Source organism: Protopterus annectens, chromosome 13.part0, assembly GCF_019279795.1.
Source record: "Protopterus annectens isolate FY-2018-M chromosome 13.part0, PAN1.0, whole genome shotgun sequence".
NCBI classification, from domain to species: domain Eukaryota; kingdom Metazoa; phylum Chordata; order Ceratodontiformes; family Protopteridae; genus Protopterus; species Protopterus annectens.
The window spans coordinates 147,144,096-147,162,040 of record NC_056747.1 but is presented as its reverse complement, the minus strand read 5'-3'; the positions used below and the strand labels follow the sequence as shown (position 1 = coordinate 147,162,040).

General features: G+C 42.6%; 1 protein-coding gene across 1 annotated transcript in view; it reads left to right on the top strand.

Moving 5' to 3' along the window:
• EPS15L1 (epidermal growth factor receptor pathway substrate 15 like 1) overlaps positions 1–17,945 on the top strand; it is a 3,892,050-nt gene that overhangs the window by 1,227,507 nt on the left and 2,646,598 nt on the right. The window contains exon 11 of the mRNA XM_044090736.1: positions 8,120–8,179. Coding sequence (XP_043946671.1) covers positions 8,120–8,179 — 60 coding nt within the window. The remainder of the gene's footprint in view (positions 1–8,119; positions 8,180–17,945) is intronic.

The following is a 17,945-nucleotide window of genomic DNA, read 5'->3' as shown; positions in this document are numbered from 1 at the left end:
TTCCAGGGCTCAATGCAAGAAGACCTGGAAGACAGATGCCTTTTCTTTTCCTTGGACAGGAATGTTCCTGTATGCTTTTCCACTCTTTCCACTAATCCAGGGTACTAATGAAAATTCAGGAAAAGTCCTCCAAAATCAATGTTTCAATTCTGACCCATGCAACTGTGGTTCTCCCTTCTTTTGGAAATGGCCAAGGCCAATTAATACAAGCTTCCTCACTTACTGTAGCTACTCACAGAACAAGGGTGTTTGATACAGCCCAATATTAGTCAATTCAGATACAACCCAGTGTCAGTCAATTTCATTTTCAGTTGACTGTATGGATAATAGGGTCTTAATGTTACTAATGGAGGTAATAAAACCTGCTGGTAGAAAATCCTGTGTTAACAAATAAAAATATTTTCTAGTTGATGCCAACAAAATAATCAGCACCTGTTCAGGGCTAGTTGTTCTCTGGTTCTGCATTGTTTGTGTGAGTTATCCTGTGGTCTTTTATTCCATTGTCAAGATTCATTTATCAACCATTTCAGCATGTCTGCCCATGGATCCTACTCTTTCAGTGCAGTATCACCATTTCCACTTGGAGACCTACAACCTCCTTGTGGTAGTTTTTTTGGATTCTTTAAAAACTCTGATCACATCTCCACCCTTATGTGGTCTTCCACAAGTTAAAACAGTTTCTCAAGGGGTTTGTACACATTTGTCCACCAGGGAAGAGTGTGTTATCCCCGGAAGTATAACTATCTGTCTGAAAAAGCTTACACAGACTGTCTTTTGAGACTGCAGCTAGCACCCACCCTGAAATTCCTATCCTGGAATACAGCTCTTCTAGTAGCCATTACCTCAGCCAGGAGGATATTAACACTGCAGACACTGAAGTTTACCCCATCCTTTCTAGTTTTCCATAGGTGCATGGTAAGCTTCAGTCCTACCTCCCCTCCTTCCTGTCTAAAGTGGTCTCTGAATTTACCCAAACTAGACCATCAAGCCTCTATCATTTCCTCATCCCCAATGCAGGGAAGAAGGATTCTGCATACACCGAGTCTACACAGTCAGCTCACTTTTTACCTTGGTGGGACTAAGGACTTCAGGAAAATATAGTAAATGTTTCTGTTGCTGAAAAAAGAAAGGGCAGCCAGTGATGACACAAACCTTTGCCAGGTGGCTCTGCCATTGCCTTTGCTTGTGCTATTGAAGCAAGGGCTGCAGTCTGAATCTTCCAGTGAAACTTCACTCTTATCAGGTCAGCAGCTACCACAGTGACTTTTATGCAAGGGGTGGATGCCAGATTCATTCTAGAAGCAACCTCCTGGTCCTTTGTCCACACCTTCACCAAAGATTACAAGTTGGTCTCCATGTCCAGGTCTGGAGCAGGATTTGCCAAGGATGTCCAAGGCATTACTTGCAATGTCAAATGAGATATTTCCACCTAGTCCCTCTAAGTGTTGGAAGTTACCCCAGAAGTAATGAATGCCCACTAGTGATCTATTTGAGAACATGGTACAATTGTGTAAATAACGTATCATATCTGTTCAAACAGATCACTTTTGCAGTACCTATTCCCTCCCACCATTCCCACTATGGAATGTAATCCTACTCTCTTGGAATAGTGTGGATACCCTTTACTTTCTTTTTGCCTATATCCTCTCCTTCCCCCATTGCCTGCTTGGATTAGGATAAATTTATGAACTTGGGTAGGGATTGATCTAAAGGACGTGCCTCTCCTCATTCTTGATCCCATTATTTAGGATTTAACAGCAACCTCTCGCTTCTACATTCACCTTATGTTAGGGATATAAAGCTTCGAATTAGTCAAGGAGCTCTTAAGATGGTGCAGACAAAAGTTTCTCTTATACTGTTATTCCCTGCCATGCTGATGGATGTTCACTGTGTAGGAAAAATGCACCTGAGCTCCTGAAGACTGCCTGGATGGATAGGATGCCTAGCTGCAAAGTTCCAGAAGTAATGAATACTGCAACTGTGATCCATTCAAGGATGTGCTAATATGGTAAATTTCCTGCTCAAGTGTACTTTTTAAATCCACAGCTTCAATTTTTTTTTTCTTGAAGCACAAATATCCCATGGAGTTGCAAAGACATCTTCCACTACTAATTTTATATTTGTAGCTCCTAATACGGTAACTCTGGAAGTAAATATTCACTTCAACAAATGCATAGTTTTGGTCCTGGAAAATATTTTACTACTCTGTCACTGCATGCCTGTAGACTTTATAAATAACACAGGGTCAACAGTTTATTTGCATTTGTTGACCGGGAGAGTTCATTGGGTCATAGCGACCCATTTTCAGTGGAGGCCCTGGGAGAAGTGCTCCACAAGAAGTTACATTAATAGTGAAAGAGAAGTTACATAATAGACAAAATTTAGACTCAGAAACATTAAATTAAAATTATAGTAAGCTGTAGGCTTTCATGTGTTAACATTCATTGCAAAAGAAAATGAAGAATAATGAGAAGTTACATATTTACAGAAGTATTTAGTATAAAAAAAATTATAGTAAGCTTTCATGTGTAACAGTCATTGCAAAAGAAAGGGAGATTGCCTAGTGGATAGGCAATCAATATATACAAATTTAAAACAAGTCTGGCAAAGAAAATACACATTAGGTAGTAATGTGTCTTTTGAGTATTCTGCGAAAAAAAGAAAAAAAAAATTAGAACATTCACAGAGAGGGTATAGGATCTTATGAGTTGGGGGTAGGAGCATGAGAATGGCATTTCTATTTGGAGGACAGGTGTGAGAGCTGGTGGGTCTTGAAGTTGTGGTTAGACATGTTGCGTAGTGGAGAGGGTAGAGAGCTTCATAGTTTAGCTATGGTGCAGACTAGTAGTAGTTGACCAGGGAGATGAGCAGGTTTGTGCTCTCGCAGGAGATTTTGGTTCTTGGATCTTAGGGAGCAGGAGGGTGTGTAGGGTATTAGGGCTGTGGCCAGGGTCAGACAGCCTGCTGGTTTGAAGATGAGCTTGTGGGTAGTGGTAAGTTGCAGGTATGTGAGGTAGTTGGGGAGTTCTAGCCATTTGCGGGTGTGTAGAAGACTGGCAGTGATGAGATGAATTTTTGGTGTTTGTTGCAAATTTGCTAATTTTGTGGTAGCAGGATTCAAGTTTGGAACGTAGGCCTAGTTGGAGGTTGGTAAGTAGGGGAGCGCCATACATGAGAGATGGGAGGAGGACGGTAGTTGCAAGTGTTTGGCTGACGGAGAGGCTGAGATAACGGTTGTGTCTGTAGAAGAGGCCAGTTTTTTTATGGGTTTTCTTAATAGCTGAGTATATGTGTATCAGACTTTAGGTTTTCATCAATGATGATGCCTAGCAGTTTGGTAGTGGGAACTATTTCCAGTGGGGTTTTATTTTGGCTTGTAATGTAGAATAGGTTTCTGTCAAAAGTGGAGTTTCTAGGGGGGCAAAAATCATTATTTATTTATTTATTTATTTATTTTTGCTAGCGTTTAGGGCAAGGTGATTGGATTTCATCCAGGATTCTGTTTTGGAAAAGGCAAATTGGGTTTTTAGTAGTAGTTCAGAGGGGGGAGGAGGGGGAGCAGATGATGGTGGAGTCATCTGCATACTGGATAACAGAGGCTTCAGGGATATAGAGGTGAAAGTTGTTGATAAATATGTTAGAGTAGAGGACATAGTACTGAACCTTGAATGCTGGTATGTGTAGGTAGAAAAGGAGAGGTAGATTGTTTCCATTGGACAGCTTGTTGGTTGGATAGGTAGCTGGTAAAGCAGGCTAGGGTGGAGGGAGAGAGATATAAGGATGAGAGCTGGGATAGGAGTGAGGAGTGGGAGATGGTGTTGAATGCCTTTGAGAGGTCTAAAAATAGTGATGATACGTATTTGCCCTTGTTGCCTGCTAGGTTGATGGTCTCTAGAAAGGAATGGTACTGTGGCCAGGGCGAAAACCTTGTTGGGTATGGGAGAGGAGTTTGTTCAAGGTTAGATATTGCATGATTTGTGCATGGATAGTTTTTTCTAGTATTTTTGAGAGAGGGGAAGTATGGCTATGGGTCTAAAACTGGTTCTGTCTACGTTTTTACTGCCTTTGTGTAGTGGTATGATGTATGCATGGCACCAGATGGTTGGGATGTATGATTCCTGTATTGATCTATTTATGAGAATAGATATGGGATAGGCTATGGTTTCTGCAAATTGTTTGAGGAAGGTGGGTGGTAGATTGTCTGGTGTATTATGACAGGGTTTTAGCTTGAGGAGAAGCCTTTTTATTGTGTTTGTGGGGGTGGGTTTTATGCTGAAGGGGGAAGTAGGAGGAGGTTGGATGGGGGGGTCAGGGAAGGAGTAAGGATAGTTTTGCTATGCAATCTTTAAAGAATGAGTTGAATTTAGTGGCAGTTTCTAGGCTGGTAAGACTAGGGTCTGGGCATGGGTTGCTTTTATTGCCAGGGTAAAGAATGGAGGAAATGGAGTTCCATAAATTTTTTTGGATTGGATGTGTGCATGGATTGGAGTTTGCTGTAGTAGGTTTTGCAATCTTTAGTTTTAATTTTTTGGCTAAGTTTTGCAGTTGTTTAAATTCTAGGCAGGAGTTGGTGGTTTGTTTTTGGAATTATTTCCATTTTGTCTCGTTGATGCATGATATGTTTAGTTTCATAGGATAGCCAGGGGCAGGGATTGGCTTTGATTTGTTTGGATCTAAGGGGAGCTAGTTGATTTAAAATTGTAAGGAATGTTTTGGATATTCCACTGTCTAGCGGGAGGGTTATTAGGGGTGACCAGTCAGTGTGTTTTAGGCATTCTGAGAATATTTCAGGGTTGAAGGAGGATAGGTTGTGGGTTTGGCTATATTGGTGATGTTTTTGTTGGGGGGGGGCATATACGGTCAACGAAGGCAGGTAGGTGGTCGCTGAGAGGATCGGGTAGTATACCGGCATTTGAGGCAAGGTTGGGAATATGGGTAGTCAATATCCAATCTATGATGGTACCAGAGGTTCCATCTTTGTTTGGCCTGGTTGGAAGGTTTATAAGTTGGGGTGAAGTTGTATAGATTGATTGAATGGGATGGGGTGTCAGAGTTGAGAGGCCTAGTTAATGTTCACATCACCAAGGATATAGGTTTTGATTTTGATGTTGGAGCTAAACCAGGATAGTATGTCTTCTAGTGTTTTGGTATTTTTGCCTGGAGGGATATAGATGGAGCTGATGCATAAAGATTTGAGATTGTTTTAAATAGTCTATTATTATTTTGGCATTGGAAAATGTAGGGATGGGGTTTGTGTATGGAGTTAGTGTATGGGTGGAGGGGTAGATAATAGCTACTCCACCTCCTTTTTTCTGGGTTCTGTCATTGCGAAGGATCTGGTAGCCTAGAGGGAGGATTTCACTGTTTTTGATGGAAGGTTTAAGCAAGGTCTATGAGATGGCGGTTATGTCAGGTTGGTTGTGAGCAAGCCAAGCATGGAGGTTGGAAATTAAATTTTTGAGGATTTGTACATTGATTGTGGTGAGGAGGATGGCTTTGTGTTTTAGGGGTTTGTTAGAATGGTTACTGAGATTTCTGGTGGAGTTGGGTCCAGGGTTATGGTGGATGTCACCTGAGAGAGAGGGAGATATAGAGGAAGAGTTGATTGAGTTGGAGTATGGGAGATATGGAGAAAGGGTTGAGAAGGGAGATGGTATTTTTTAGAGTTAATAATTTGAGAAGTGTAGGGGAGGGGGCGATGGGAGTATTTTGGGTTTTAAAAAATGTGTTGCGTTGGAGGAATAGAGTTCAGGGAAGATTTGGCTATAAGTAGGGGATGTAATTGGGAGGTAGGGGGTGGTAGCTTAGGTGTTGTGAAGTGTGTGTGTTAGGGAAGAGTGTAAGGAAGGTGAGATGGGAGAGAGAGATAAGTAGGCTAGTTTGGATTAAAGTTTGTGAGGAGAGAGTAGTTATAGTTATTGGCGCATGTGGGGTTGACATGACTGGGAATGGGTGGGGTTTGGAGGATAGAATATGGTTGGATGGGATATAATTGGAGGGAGGTGTTTGGTCAGGTATAAATGTACAGGTATTGGGGGTGGGTGGGAAATGGGAGCAGGGTAGGGGAGCGGAGTGATCTGTAGGGCGAACGGAGTGGGATGATCCAAGGGTGAATGAGTAGTCCAGAGAAGAAAAAACAATCAGTTACTGGGACTTTGTAGTTGGGAACAGTGCTATAGTCAGAGGGTACGTAATTGAAGCAGTTCGGAGGGAAAAGCCTGAGACTGCAATGGGATTCAAACAAAGTGTTTTATATAAAAAATAAAGCATAGCAGTGGAGACGAGGCAAGCATTTGCAAACGTGCGTTTCACTGTAGTGGGTGTATGCTGCCACCTAGTGGTGAAATGGGGTTGGGAAACAGATTTAATAGTTGGTTGTTTTATTATTGATTTATCTCTCTTGGTTATTCCCTAGTTATAGTAGAAGTGTTCAGGGGAGCATATAGTAAAAAGAAACTGGAGGGGAGGTAATGGGCTGCAGTAGGCTGCGCTCGCTGAAGATAGATTGTCATTAACATTAGACAGTCTTTCAAATGTAAGATAAGTTACATACATGCTAGTTGTTTATGAGAGGAAACTACACTTTGAACAAGCAGTCTGAGGTAGTCTTCATTTGCAAGGGGGTATTCCTGGAATATTATTTGCAGCATGGGGAGCACCCAAGGAAGCAAGATGCTAGTTTTTTATGAGGGGAAACCACACGTTGTTTGAGCAGGCAGTCTGAGGTAGTGTTCCTTTGCAAGGGTGTATTTCTGGAATATTTGTAGAGTGGGTAGCACCCAAAGAAGCAAGCTCCACTACAGTCATCTACTTTTTTCTGACTCCACATTATTTATGGAAAAGCCACAAACATAATCACAACATAGTGACAGCCATATTTGTGGTTTAAACTTCATGAGGTCTATAATGAAAACTGAATTCTGTGGAACTGCTATATGCTGCATGACATGCTAATCACTGAGGTGAGATTGTTAGTATTTAAACTTATGTCCCATGTATAACAAGGTGTTTTTCTTTTTTCCAATGTTTGTTACTGTGGAGTTTGTGTATTTAATTAGGTGGTGTAATCCAAAACACCCCATGCTTGGGATGCAGGTTGCAGTGCTACCTTTTCCTTTTGGGCCGGGTTGCATTGAGCAGGTTTATAATAAACTTATAGTGGATCCCAGTAGGTTTAGTCTGTCATATGACTGATTTCTTAAAGAAAGACTAGGCCTAGTGGCTTTAGGTCTGGAGTTCTTTTCCCTTTCCTTGTGCTTGTTTGCTTAATGCATGGTGTCTTTCTTCAGTTATCCTGTGAATGTTTCTTCAAATCGTGCTTCATTTCTGTCTGTGCTATGAGATGGGTGTATAGAAGGTTTTGAGCTCCACATAATGCATCTGTGGGTAGTACCATTACAATGTTAATCGTGGCAGGGACTGAGATTGTGCTGTGAAAAGCCCATAGTAAAGCAGGCAGAGCAGTTGTAGTTACAGGACTCAAGCTCTTGCTTCTCTTGACATTACATATGAACAGTTTCCTGTGTCAACTAAAAGGCAATTCAGCAGTGCAAGCTTCATTAAGGAACTGAGAACTTGGGCTTGGGAAATGAACACACCCCTTAACTTTTGTAAGGGTTAGCATAATAAGCCAGAAATTGTGTGGTCCATCTGATGCAACATTCGCATATTTCTGCAGGTTGCCAATATACATTGGTTGGACCCACTTCAGCAGTCCCTCATGAAAATCTGTAATAGTGAGTGCTTTGCGTATCTGTCCTTTACAGGTGACTAGCCCATTTTTTGCTAGTTTCCTGATGGGTTAATGAATTGTATGCAGGCAGTGCATTTTAATGATTCATTCTAAAATTTAAAACATAGAGCAAAGGTAAACAGTATTGAAGAAGAGGCATATACACCCTTTTTAACTGCAGTGTTGATGTTTTGTGTGAATTGTGTTGCATTTCTAGATCTGTTTTGCAGTTGAACACATCTTGTGTTTGCATTTTGATATTTTGTGTTTTACATTGTAAACTACTATGAATTTCCTTGGTTGGAGCTTTGACTGTAAGTTGTGTTCTGATCTCTGTGGCTTAAGGCTTGGATTCTACTTACAATTGTTTTTTATTTTTTATTCTAGGTTTGGGATCTCAGTGATATTGACAAAGATGGACACCTTGACAGAGATGAATTTGCTGTGGTATGAATTTAATTTTATTTGTTTGGATAAATAAAACAAGTTTTAGATAATGATCAAAAAAGAATGGCTCCATATTTATTTGAGTTTGTAACAATGTTTGACTGAATTAAGAACCATATTCTGCAGCCATATGTGCACTTAGTGTGCAGCAGTGATTTGACAAGGAGGATCACCATGCAACCAAGATTCAAGCTAAATACAGAAAAGTGCAATGGAGTAGCGTTTGCTCCCCACTGCATATGTTATAAATGGGACTGCTCTTCACACAGATATGGTCATAGGATGTGCTTAAATGCACAAATCTGTCTCATCCCATCATGTTTCCGCCATAGTCCAAAGTTCTTCGGAGTGGCCCATATAATTTCCAGTGGAATATCTTCAACATCCAAAGAAGTCATCCTACTGCGCTACTCTCCCCTTGTCCTGCCCATCACTGAATACAGTGCCCCTTTGGTATATGCAAATGCAAGTATCTTGCCTTAACTGGAAAGGTCCTAAAGATTTCTACCGAAGAAAATTAATGGTTGGAAATCTTTCCACTATTTTGATTAGCGTGACACTCCCTATACTCACTAGCATACTGACCGCTCCGATGTGATCTGTGTCTTGTTTTTTGAGCTGTAAAAGACCCACTTATGTTTGACCTCATATTTTTTTTTTTCTGAAAAACAGTGACACTACAAACTCCCGTATCAAGGACCTACGTCTACAGAAGAAAGTAAACAGATTACTACTTCAACATGTTCTCTGTTATGGAATATGGTTCTAGTACAGGTCAAACTAACTACTATTTTGGTTACCTTTAAGACTAGTTTTGATGATTGGATGGGTAGACACAAATTTACTCCAACTAAGTACATGAAAAGGGTGGCAAGAATTTTTCAACGTGTCTACTTACAGATGTAAATGGCTAGGCATCTTATGGTCTCCATGATCACTTCCCTAGTATTGTTCATCTGTCCTGTTGGATACTGAAATCAGATTTTTCCATATTTTGATAGTACTGGATCACTAACTTTGTATCCAGTCTTGCTACATTAAGGTTTCCTGTTGTCTCCTGATAAGGTCATCATATTGTTTAGATGTCACTCTGTCTAGTCAGTGTTGAATTTATTTGCATTTGTTCAGACTGTGCTACTAACTAGGCTAGAATTGGATAATTGCTAGAGTTTTGTGGTGATGTTCATCGTGCATACAGCTGCAGTCATAACAGATGGGTTTTCCTGCCGTTAGGCGGGTCCTCGGTCGGCTGAATTCCAAAGTCTAGGTCCGGCGTCCGTTGTCGTCGCTTCTTCCCTGACGTCAGCGCGACAGGGGTATAAAAGAATGAGCCAACGGCATTTTCTTCAGTCTTTCTTGCTGTGCGGTGCCCGAAGCAGAAGCAGTTTGCAAGTGCCGGTCGGCCAGCTCCTGAGATTACGAATATCTGCAACCAAAGTCTTCTTGAAAGCTAAGTACCCCGTTGGGGAAACTTTTCTTGCCTCAGACCGATGTCAGACAAAGTTAATAATTGTATTTCTTGTGGGAAGCAAATACCGCATAAGGATTTTCATTTCCTCTGCATTCCTTGCTTAGGCCTAGACCACTACGTCTCGGCCTGCCGTTTTTGTGCTACATTCAACAAACGCACCATTAAGCGTCGGGCGGAGTTCGCCCAGCACTTTTTTGGCAAAAATTTTAACTACATAATGTCGTCGGATACTCCGACTCCAGTTTTGACTAAAAGACGCAAAGATAAGGACCGACACACGAGGTCCGCGGCCTCTACCGACACCACGCCAAAGCCGATTACAGGTGGTCCGGTTCTCAGCGAGGCGCCTACGCAGCCCCTGACTACCGACGACACTTCATTGGCGGTGTCTTCTGTACCCGAGGTCGCAGGCTCTTCGGCCCACACCCCGACTACAGATACCGAAGCCACTCTTGGCGGTGAAACTCAGAGTTTAGACAGGTCTGCCTCCTCTCAAGGTGTCTTCAGGCCTTCCTCTTCTTTTTCCATCAAGGCTTTCACTAAGTCTAAGACAGCCATGCATTCTAAAAAACAAACCCCACAGGGCCCTTCTCAAGGCCCCATGCCTAAAAAGCAGATGCTCAAAATGGCTGAAGACTTAATTTCCCTTATCAGGGGTTCTCACCCCCCCCCCCCTTGAAAAAAAGGCCCAGAGTGGAGGAAGAATCCCCCTCCTCGGACCAGGCTTCCATTATTTCAGAACATTCTGATGACCAGGAACATTCATACTCCCCTTTTGAAGATTCTGATGCAGAGGAGTCCATTCCCTCTGTCTCCCCCCCCTGAGGATTACTCTTTTGGGGAAACCTTGCATACCTTGAGGGAACACTTCCACTGGGAGGGTCAAGAGTACTCAGACTCCAAGAAAAGGCTTAGGGATTTTCTCTTGCTCCCTCAGCACAGGCCACTGGCTATACCCCCTGTCTTAGATATCCTTGATGATGTGTATTAGGAGTCCTGCCTTAACCCAGACTCTTTACCTCCGGCCCCAGTCAAGCCTGACAGGTATTACCGGGTTCCTGACTCACACCAATTCCTATACAAAAGCCATGCGGCTGACCCAGAAACTGTCTCACAGGGCCCCAAGGGAATTAAGACCTCCACTGCTAAAAATCCTTTACCTTCAGAGAGGGATTCCAGAGCTTTAGAAAGGTGGGGGAAAAGGTATACACCTCGGCCACCTTATCCATGAGGGCGTTAAACTGCCAGTTCCATATGTTAAAGCACCAACAGTTTCTGTTATCACAGTTGAGAAGCAAAATGTCACAACCTGAACAACCAGATTTAAAGGAGTTGCAGGATTTGATACATAGTGCAGAACAAGTAGGTAAACATACCTTGCAATGTGGTTTTGATGCTTTAGAGGCCTCATGTAGAGCTGCTGTTACAGGATCAGTCATATGTAGACATGCTTGGCTCAAAGAGCAAACCTTACCAGATCATGTCAAAGCAAAATTACTGGATGCACCTCTGCAAAAAGATGTATTGTTTGGTGTTAAAGCTGAGGAAGGTATTAAAGAAAATGGAGGAAAAGGCAAAATCAATGCAAACAGTGAAAGATTTCCTACAGGTACAACCTCCATGTTTCAGTAGAAATTGGCCTTCAAAAAATTGGTCCTTTCCAGCCACGGACAGACCCCAAAGAGGTAGATACAAGCACCCGAGGGGTAGAGGGCAATCTCAAGGATTGTTTAGAGGCAGACAATGGCAAGCACCTACCCAAAGAGGTGGTGAGGACAGTTCACAGCCATTCAGAAAGCAGAACCAATGACTTTCCCCTTTGCATGCCAAGCAAGGCTCAAATGGCAGCACCTTTAGGTGGAAAACTGGCATTATTTTCGAAAAATTGGCATATTGTCACAAAAGACAAATGGATCCTGGACATTATAGACAGAGGCTACAGATTCCACTTTCACACCCTTCCAAAAATGAGAGGCATGCCAAACCTGCCACACAATCAAAGGGCAGAGGCACAAAAGCAAATTTCAGATCTCATGGACATGAAAGCTATTCAAGAGGTACCTGCACAAGAACAGGGTCAAGGTTTTTATTCCAGACTATTCCTGGTACCAAGGAAGGGCAAAGATTGGAGACCTATTTTGGACCTATCCATCCTAAACATATTTTTACTCGTGCCAAAATTCAAGATGCTCACATTACAGTAGCTTCTTCCCATGCTGGGCAAGGAGTCTTGGCTGGTAACATTGGACCTCAAGGAGGCATACCTGCATGTCCCAATCAGACAAGTTTGCAGAAGATACCTCAGATTTCTTGCAAGTTCAACACATTATCAATTCTCTGCATTGCCCTTTGGCTTATCTACTGCACCCAGAGTGTTCACGAAATGCCTGGCATCAGTAATTGCCTACTGCAGACTGCAAGGGATACAAATATACCCATATTTGGACGACTGCCTGATCCAAGCGGACAGCAAGCACATACTTCTGAAAAATCTGGCTTTTGTAATAAGGTTGTTGAATTCCCTGGGATACACAGTCAACAAAAAGAAATCAAGGCTAATTCCCTCTCAAACAATAATTTTTCTGGGTGCCAACTTGGATACAAACACCCAGATGGCCTACCTCATGCCAGAGAAACAAGGGCATCTAACTCAATTCTTCAGAAAACTGGCAACTCTCACCAGGCTGACTGCAAGGAAAATCCTGCAGGCTCTGGGATTCATGGCATCTTGCATCCTACTAATCCCATGTGCAAAGCTGCATATGAGGAAACTTCAATGGTACCTGAAAAACCTATGGTCTCAGCACAGCCACAGCTTGAAAACAATAATACCACTAATTCTATGTCTTCAAAAGGAATTTCTGTGGTGGGCTCAAGCATGCCAAACAAACACAGGTCTCCCATTCTGCAAGCCTCAAGCAAGTCAAACCATCACAACAGATGCCTCGGATTATGCCTGGGGGGCGCACATGACAGATCGGTGCATTCAGGGCAGATGGTCTCAAAAGGAAAAGCACCTACACACCAGTCAAAAGGAAATGCTAGCAGTAATAAATGCTATTATAGCTTTCAGAGACCTGCTCTATCCAGGCCAGCTATTGATAAGGACAGACAACACCACAGTAATGTGGTACATAAACAAACAGGGAGGAACCCACTCATACCCCCTGTGCAGGCTAGCCATGTCTCTTTGGAACAGGGCTCTGGAATTGGAAATCGAGCTTCAAGCACAGTTCCTGCCAGGCAAGGAAAACACGCTGGCAGACAACCTAAGCAGAAATATGACAGATCCACACGAATGGAAGTTGCATCCTCAAGTTTTTTCAAAGATAATTCAAGCATGGGGAGAGCCAGACATAGCTCTCTTTGCCTCCCACAAAAATCACCAATTGACAAAATTCTGCTCAAGGACCTTTCATCCACAGGCCTGGAAAGTGGACGCACTCTCTTTCAGTTGGACAACAATGACCATATATGCCTTTCCACCTCTTCCTCTGCTGCCCAAAGTTCTATTAAAAACCAGAAGCAGACAGACCAAAGATGATTCTCATCGCTCCAGACTGGCCAAGGCAACACTGGTACCCACTCCTGAGGAGCCTAACGCATTCCCCACCATGGATCCTGCCTCTAATGCCTCTTCTACTGACTCAGCACAACTTCAAAACCCTTCACAGTCAGCTAAAAATGCTCAATCTAGCCGCATGGAAGATTCCTTAAAATCACAACAGACCCTACTCTCCAAGGAGGTACAGGATGTTATTTTGGAGGCCAGAAGACCTTCTACTAGAAAAGCTTACTCCGCCAAATGGAAACGGTTTTGTGCTTGGAATGAGAAAAAGGGCCAGAACCCTGGAATACTGAATTTACCTCAAATATTACAGTACCTAGCTGAGATGCTAAGCAGTGGACTTTCATTATCTTCCATCAAAATCCATGCCTCAGCCATTTCTGCAGAATACAACACTGATCCTCCTTTATTCTCTCACCCACTCTTAAGGCAGTTCCTCAGAGGGGCTAAGAATATAAACCCCCCAAGGAAACGACCAGTACCTGCTTGGATCTCAATTTCGTTCTACAGAAACTGACTTTGCCTCCTTTTGAGCCAGCTGCCTCAACAGAACTGCAATATTTGTCCTGGAAAACAGCCTTCCGGCTGGCTATCACCTCAGCTCGCAGGGTTTCGGAACTACAAGCCCTCATGGCTGTGCAGCCTTTCATCATTTTCCATCAGGACAGAGTTTCCTTATGAACCAATCCTTCCTTTATGCCAAAGGTAGCATCCAGGGTAGCCTTGAATCAGGCTATCCACTTGCCTACCTTTTATCCCAATCCTCAAAACAAAGGGGAGAGACTACTACATTCCTTGGACATTCACAGACAACTACGTTATTATTTGGACAGAACAAAGCCTTTCAGAAAATCAGAGCAACTCTTTGTGTCCTATGCTACAGGGGCTCAAGGGAAGCCTATTTCCAAACAGACAATCTCAAAATGGATAGCCCACTGCATACGCTTTTGTTACTCTCTTCATGGTAAAACTGTGTACCTGCAGGCATCAGGTCTCACTCCACAAGGGCCACAGCTACCTCTGCAGCTTTCCTCAGGGGGGTTCCTACCAAAGATATTTTGGAAGCTGCCACTTGGAGTTCCGTGCATACTTTCTCCAAGCACTATCACCTGCCTTTATACTCCAAATCTAGAGCAGGATTTGCCACTGCAGTTTTGCAGGGCATCCTGGCTCCTCCTAGTTCCACCTAGTGCCTACCACCCCTTTTTTAGCTTTGGTATTCTACCCATCTGTTATGACTGCAGCTGTATGCACGATGAACATAGTACAGTTTTGTACTTACCATAAATGTAGATGTTCGAGTGCTAATACAGCTGCAGTCCAGATTTCCCTCCCTCCTTCCCCTCTGGAACAGGCCTAATGGCTAACACTTCCTCATACAACCTGATTGGGGTATTCTTTTATGGTGTATTTGCTTGCATCTAATGTTTTTTGATTATACTGTATTGCATTATTACATAAATATATGTATTGCCTTCTTTCTGGGGGCACCTGACATCTAGGGCAAGAAAAACTTAAGAAGAAGGCGTCTGCTGGTTCTTTTATACCCCTGTCGCACTGACGTCAGGGAAGAAGCGACGACAGCCGACGCCGGGCCTAGACTTTGGAATTCGGCCGATCGAGGACCCGCCTGACGGCAGGAAAACCCATCTGTTATGACTGCAGCTGTATTAGCACTCGAACATCTACATTTATGGTAGGTACAAAACTGTACTTTTGTATGTTTGTGTTGAATATGAGGGACTGTTTGGTGTTTGTTAGAGCTAGTATGGATAAGGACAAAAGCCTCGGGTTCAGAATATGTTATAATGTAGACACAAGATTCTTTTTAGGACACACATTGTTTATGCATAGTTATGCGGGTCTGGAACATTAGGGTGCTACTTGTGCAATTTGTGAGTATTTTGTCTGTGGAACATTACAGGAAGGATGGTTAAACCTTATTCTTAAGGGTCATTTATCCAGTGATTCTGCTGCTTCCTCCTCTTAAAAGAGCAAGAAAGACTGGAAAATTGGGCAAGCAGAGACTTTGTCAAGCCCTCCTCTGTGCCCAAACTGCCACATTTGAAAGTTTTTTCCTCCTCCTCCTCTTAGCAGTGTTGCCCTTGAAACTGGCTCTGATTAGACTTCCTCTTCTGTGGTTTCCCAGTTTCACTTTAATTGATTCAGGAACCTTCACCTAGAAGGAAGCTAATTAGTTTCTCTGCAGAGTAGGAACTTTCTAAATGTTTGGGACTCGCCTCTTTATTGCTTTTCCCATTTATTCCTCCATGTCTCTTCACAGGCTCCAACATGCCCACTGTAGATTGAGCCAATATGATGAGGGCACTTGGCAAAGCACAAATTGAGATGAGCATCCTCTACTACTCCTCTTCCTGTGTTTCCAAGGCAGCAAAAGAAAGCTACTTTCCCTTTTCATATTCAGCTGCTCCTTCTTAGAGCCCTGTTTCTGCTGTGGATGTTTTGAAGCCAATGAATCTACTACAAACTTGTGCTCTCGCATTGATTTTGACCTGTTTTTTTTTAGTGCTGTTATGTTGATGCTGACAAGTAAGCCCTGATCTCTCCTCTCTTACTTTCAGGGTGTTTCTTTGTATTACCAGCATTGATCCAAGTCATCAGCAGCTAAGCCACTCTCATTGCCAACTTCAGTCTTTGTGTTGGGACCTGGTCTGATTGAGTCAGTTTCAACCTTCTCAGCTGTGATGTCATCCAGTGTGCCATACTTTTCAGTGCCCAGATTGTAGGAATCAATCTATAAGAGGTTGGAGATTGTCCAGATGCAACTGCAAGGATTGAGAGAGTTCCCCAGGGGTTCCGCATTGACTTGGACTTTGCACGTCAACATGCTCTTCAGTTTGAGGTCTTGTTCCTGTCATCTACATCTCAGAGAGGCCGTTGCCCAGAAAGTTGCCAGAGAGAGAGAGGAGATGCTAATATCAGGATAACAGTTTTCTTCTTGTCAGTAGAATTATGCCTCACAGTATGTTTCCAGGAAGAGGAAATATAAAAGGCATCTGAATTCCTCTACATAGCCTCCCACTTGCAGATAGTTTGAATGAAGGGAGACCCCCAGTCTCCCTTCCCTGGTGTCCTTAATATGTGGAGATCCTAAAGTTGTTCATCAACAGGAATCTTGGCCAATTGATCCTTTTCCTCTGAAGAAGAGTCACTGCTGCCTTGCTGTTTTGCTCATCTTTATGGTAGCACTTCTTTTACAGGGGGCATGTGAAGAACCTAATACAGTAGCTGCTATTCCAGGAGGTCTGATAGGATCCTCTGGGCTGCAGAAAACTGTGTGTTGGAGTATTCTGTAACCAACTATTTTTAATGGAATTTGCTGTTTAGAAGGGGCCCTCAGACGTGAGCTCAATGTTCCAGCTACCTGACTAGGTATTTGGAGTGCTGGATTGCTTTGGAACGCACCTTTATGCATGAAGTACTTTGTCTCTATGCGTTGCAAAGTATCTAACTTGCCTTACTATGAGTGTGTTTTGGCAGAAAAAAAAAATTGAAATGCTGGAAATGCCATCTGTAGATTTGTAGCGGCTGTTGGAATTTTAGATGACCAACTTTGAATAACGTTTCTACCATAGCCATGTGACTAACTGAACACATTCAGGGCGACCCGTACAGCTGGCTCTGGCATTAGCCTGTGCCATCATTACCAGCTCGGACATTGCAATTTTGTGGATAATTTTATGGTATTGCTGAGCAATGCCCCTTAAGATATTACATCTTTTTAGGGGCTTTGTGAAGGAAAAGCTACCAAAGAACAAACCAGAAGTGAAGACACTTGCAGTGGTTAGCGTAAAGTTCTTCATTCCTCACAAGGCATTTTCTTGCAATCAGAAGAGTGCATTGAACTAGAGGATTAGAAAGGTCAACAGCATTATTTTGAGCAACATTCTGATTGATGCCAGTATAGACGTGGAGGTTTCCCACATGGATATTTTGCTGGAGGCAGATGTGTGTTTTGAACCATAGTGGGCCTCTCCCTCACAAGTTTTGAATGTTATTTTTTTTGGAAGAAGCGCCTAGAAAAGGTACGCAGATAAATTTCATGCTGCAGCAATTTGACTCCTATGATTGTGTGACCCACCATTTTTTCTCATCCATCCTTTTAAATTAATCAGGGGAGGCAAAGATATAAGACCCCACCTAAAGAGCTCCTACTCCTGCTTGGGATTCATTTTGTGTTGAGAACTTACTCCTACACAACCTTTGCCTGCATCTACTTGAGAGTTGAAAAATATCATGGAAGACTGCTTTTGTTGGCCATTACCTCTGCAAGAAGGGCCTCTGAATTGCAGGGTGCTTCCCTTATGTGAGCTTCTCTAATTCTTTCCATAAGGCGATGTATCTTCTTTATTGTCCCTGATCCCTTTATGCCTAAAGTGCGTTTCTAGTGGCTTTTTAAACCAAATTATTCATTTTTTTACTTTTTATGCAAAAATCCAAAATAAAAGATTTTGCACACTTTGATGTACACAGGCAGTATAATATTTGTATATTGAGAACTATTTGGTAAAGGGTTTTGGGCAGTTACAGCTTTTTTTTGTTTTCTTTTCTTTTGCTACCCTGTGTAAAACAAACTATTTCTTAAAAATTGGGTTTGTATTGTCATTTTGCTTTATTTTTCTGGTTATTCATCATCATGGCAAGGAAATTCCAGCTGGCTAGCTTTACTGCCACTGACAGCTTTTTGAGGTAACCACAGATATTTT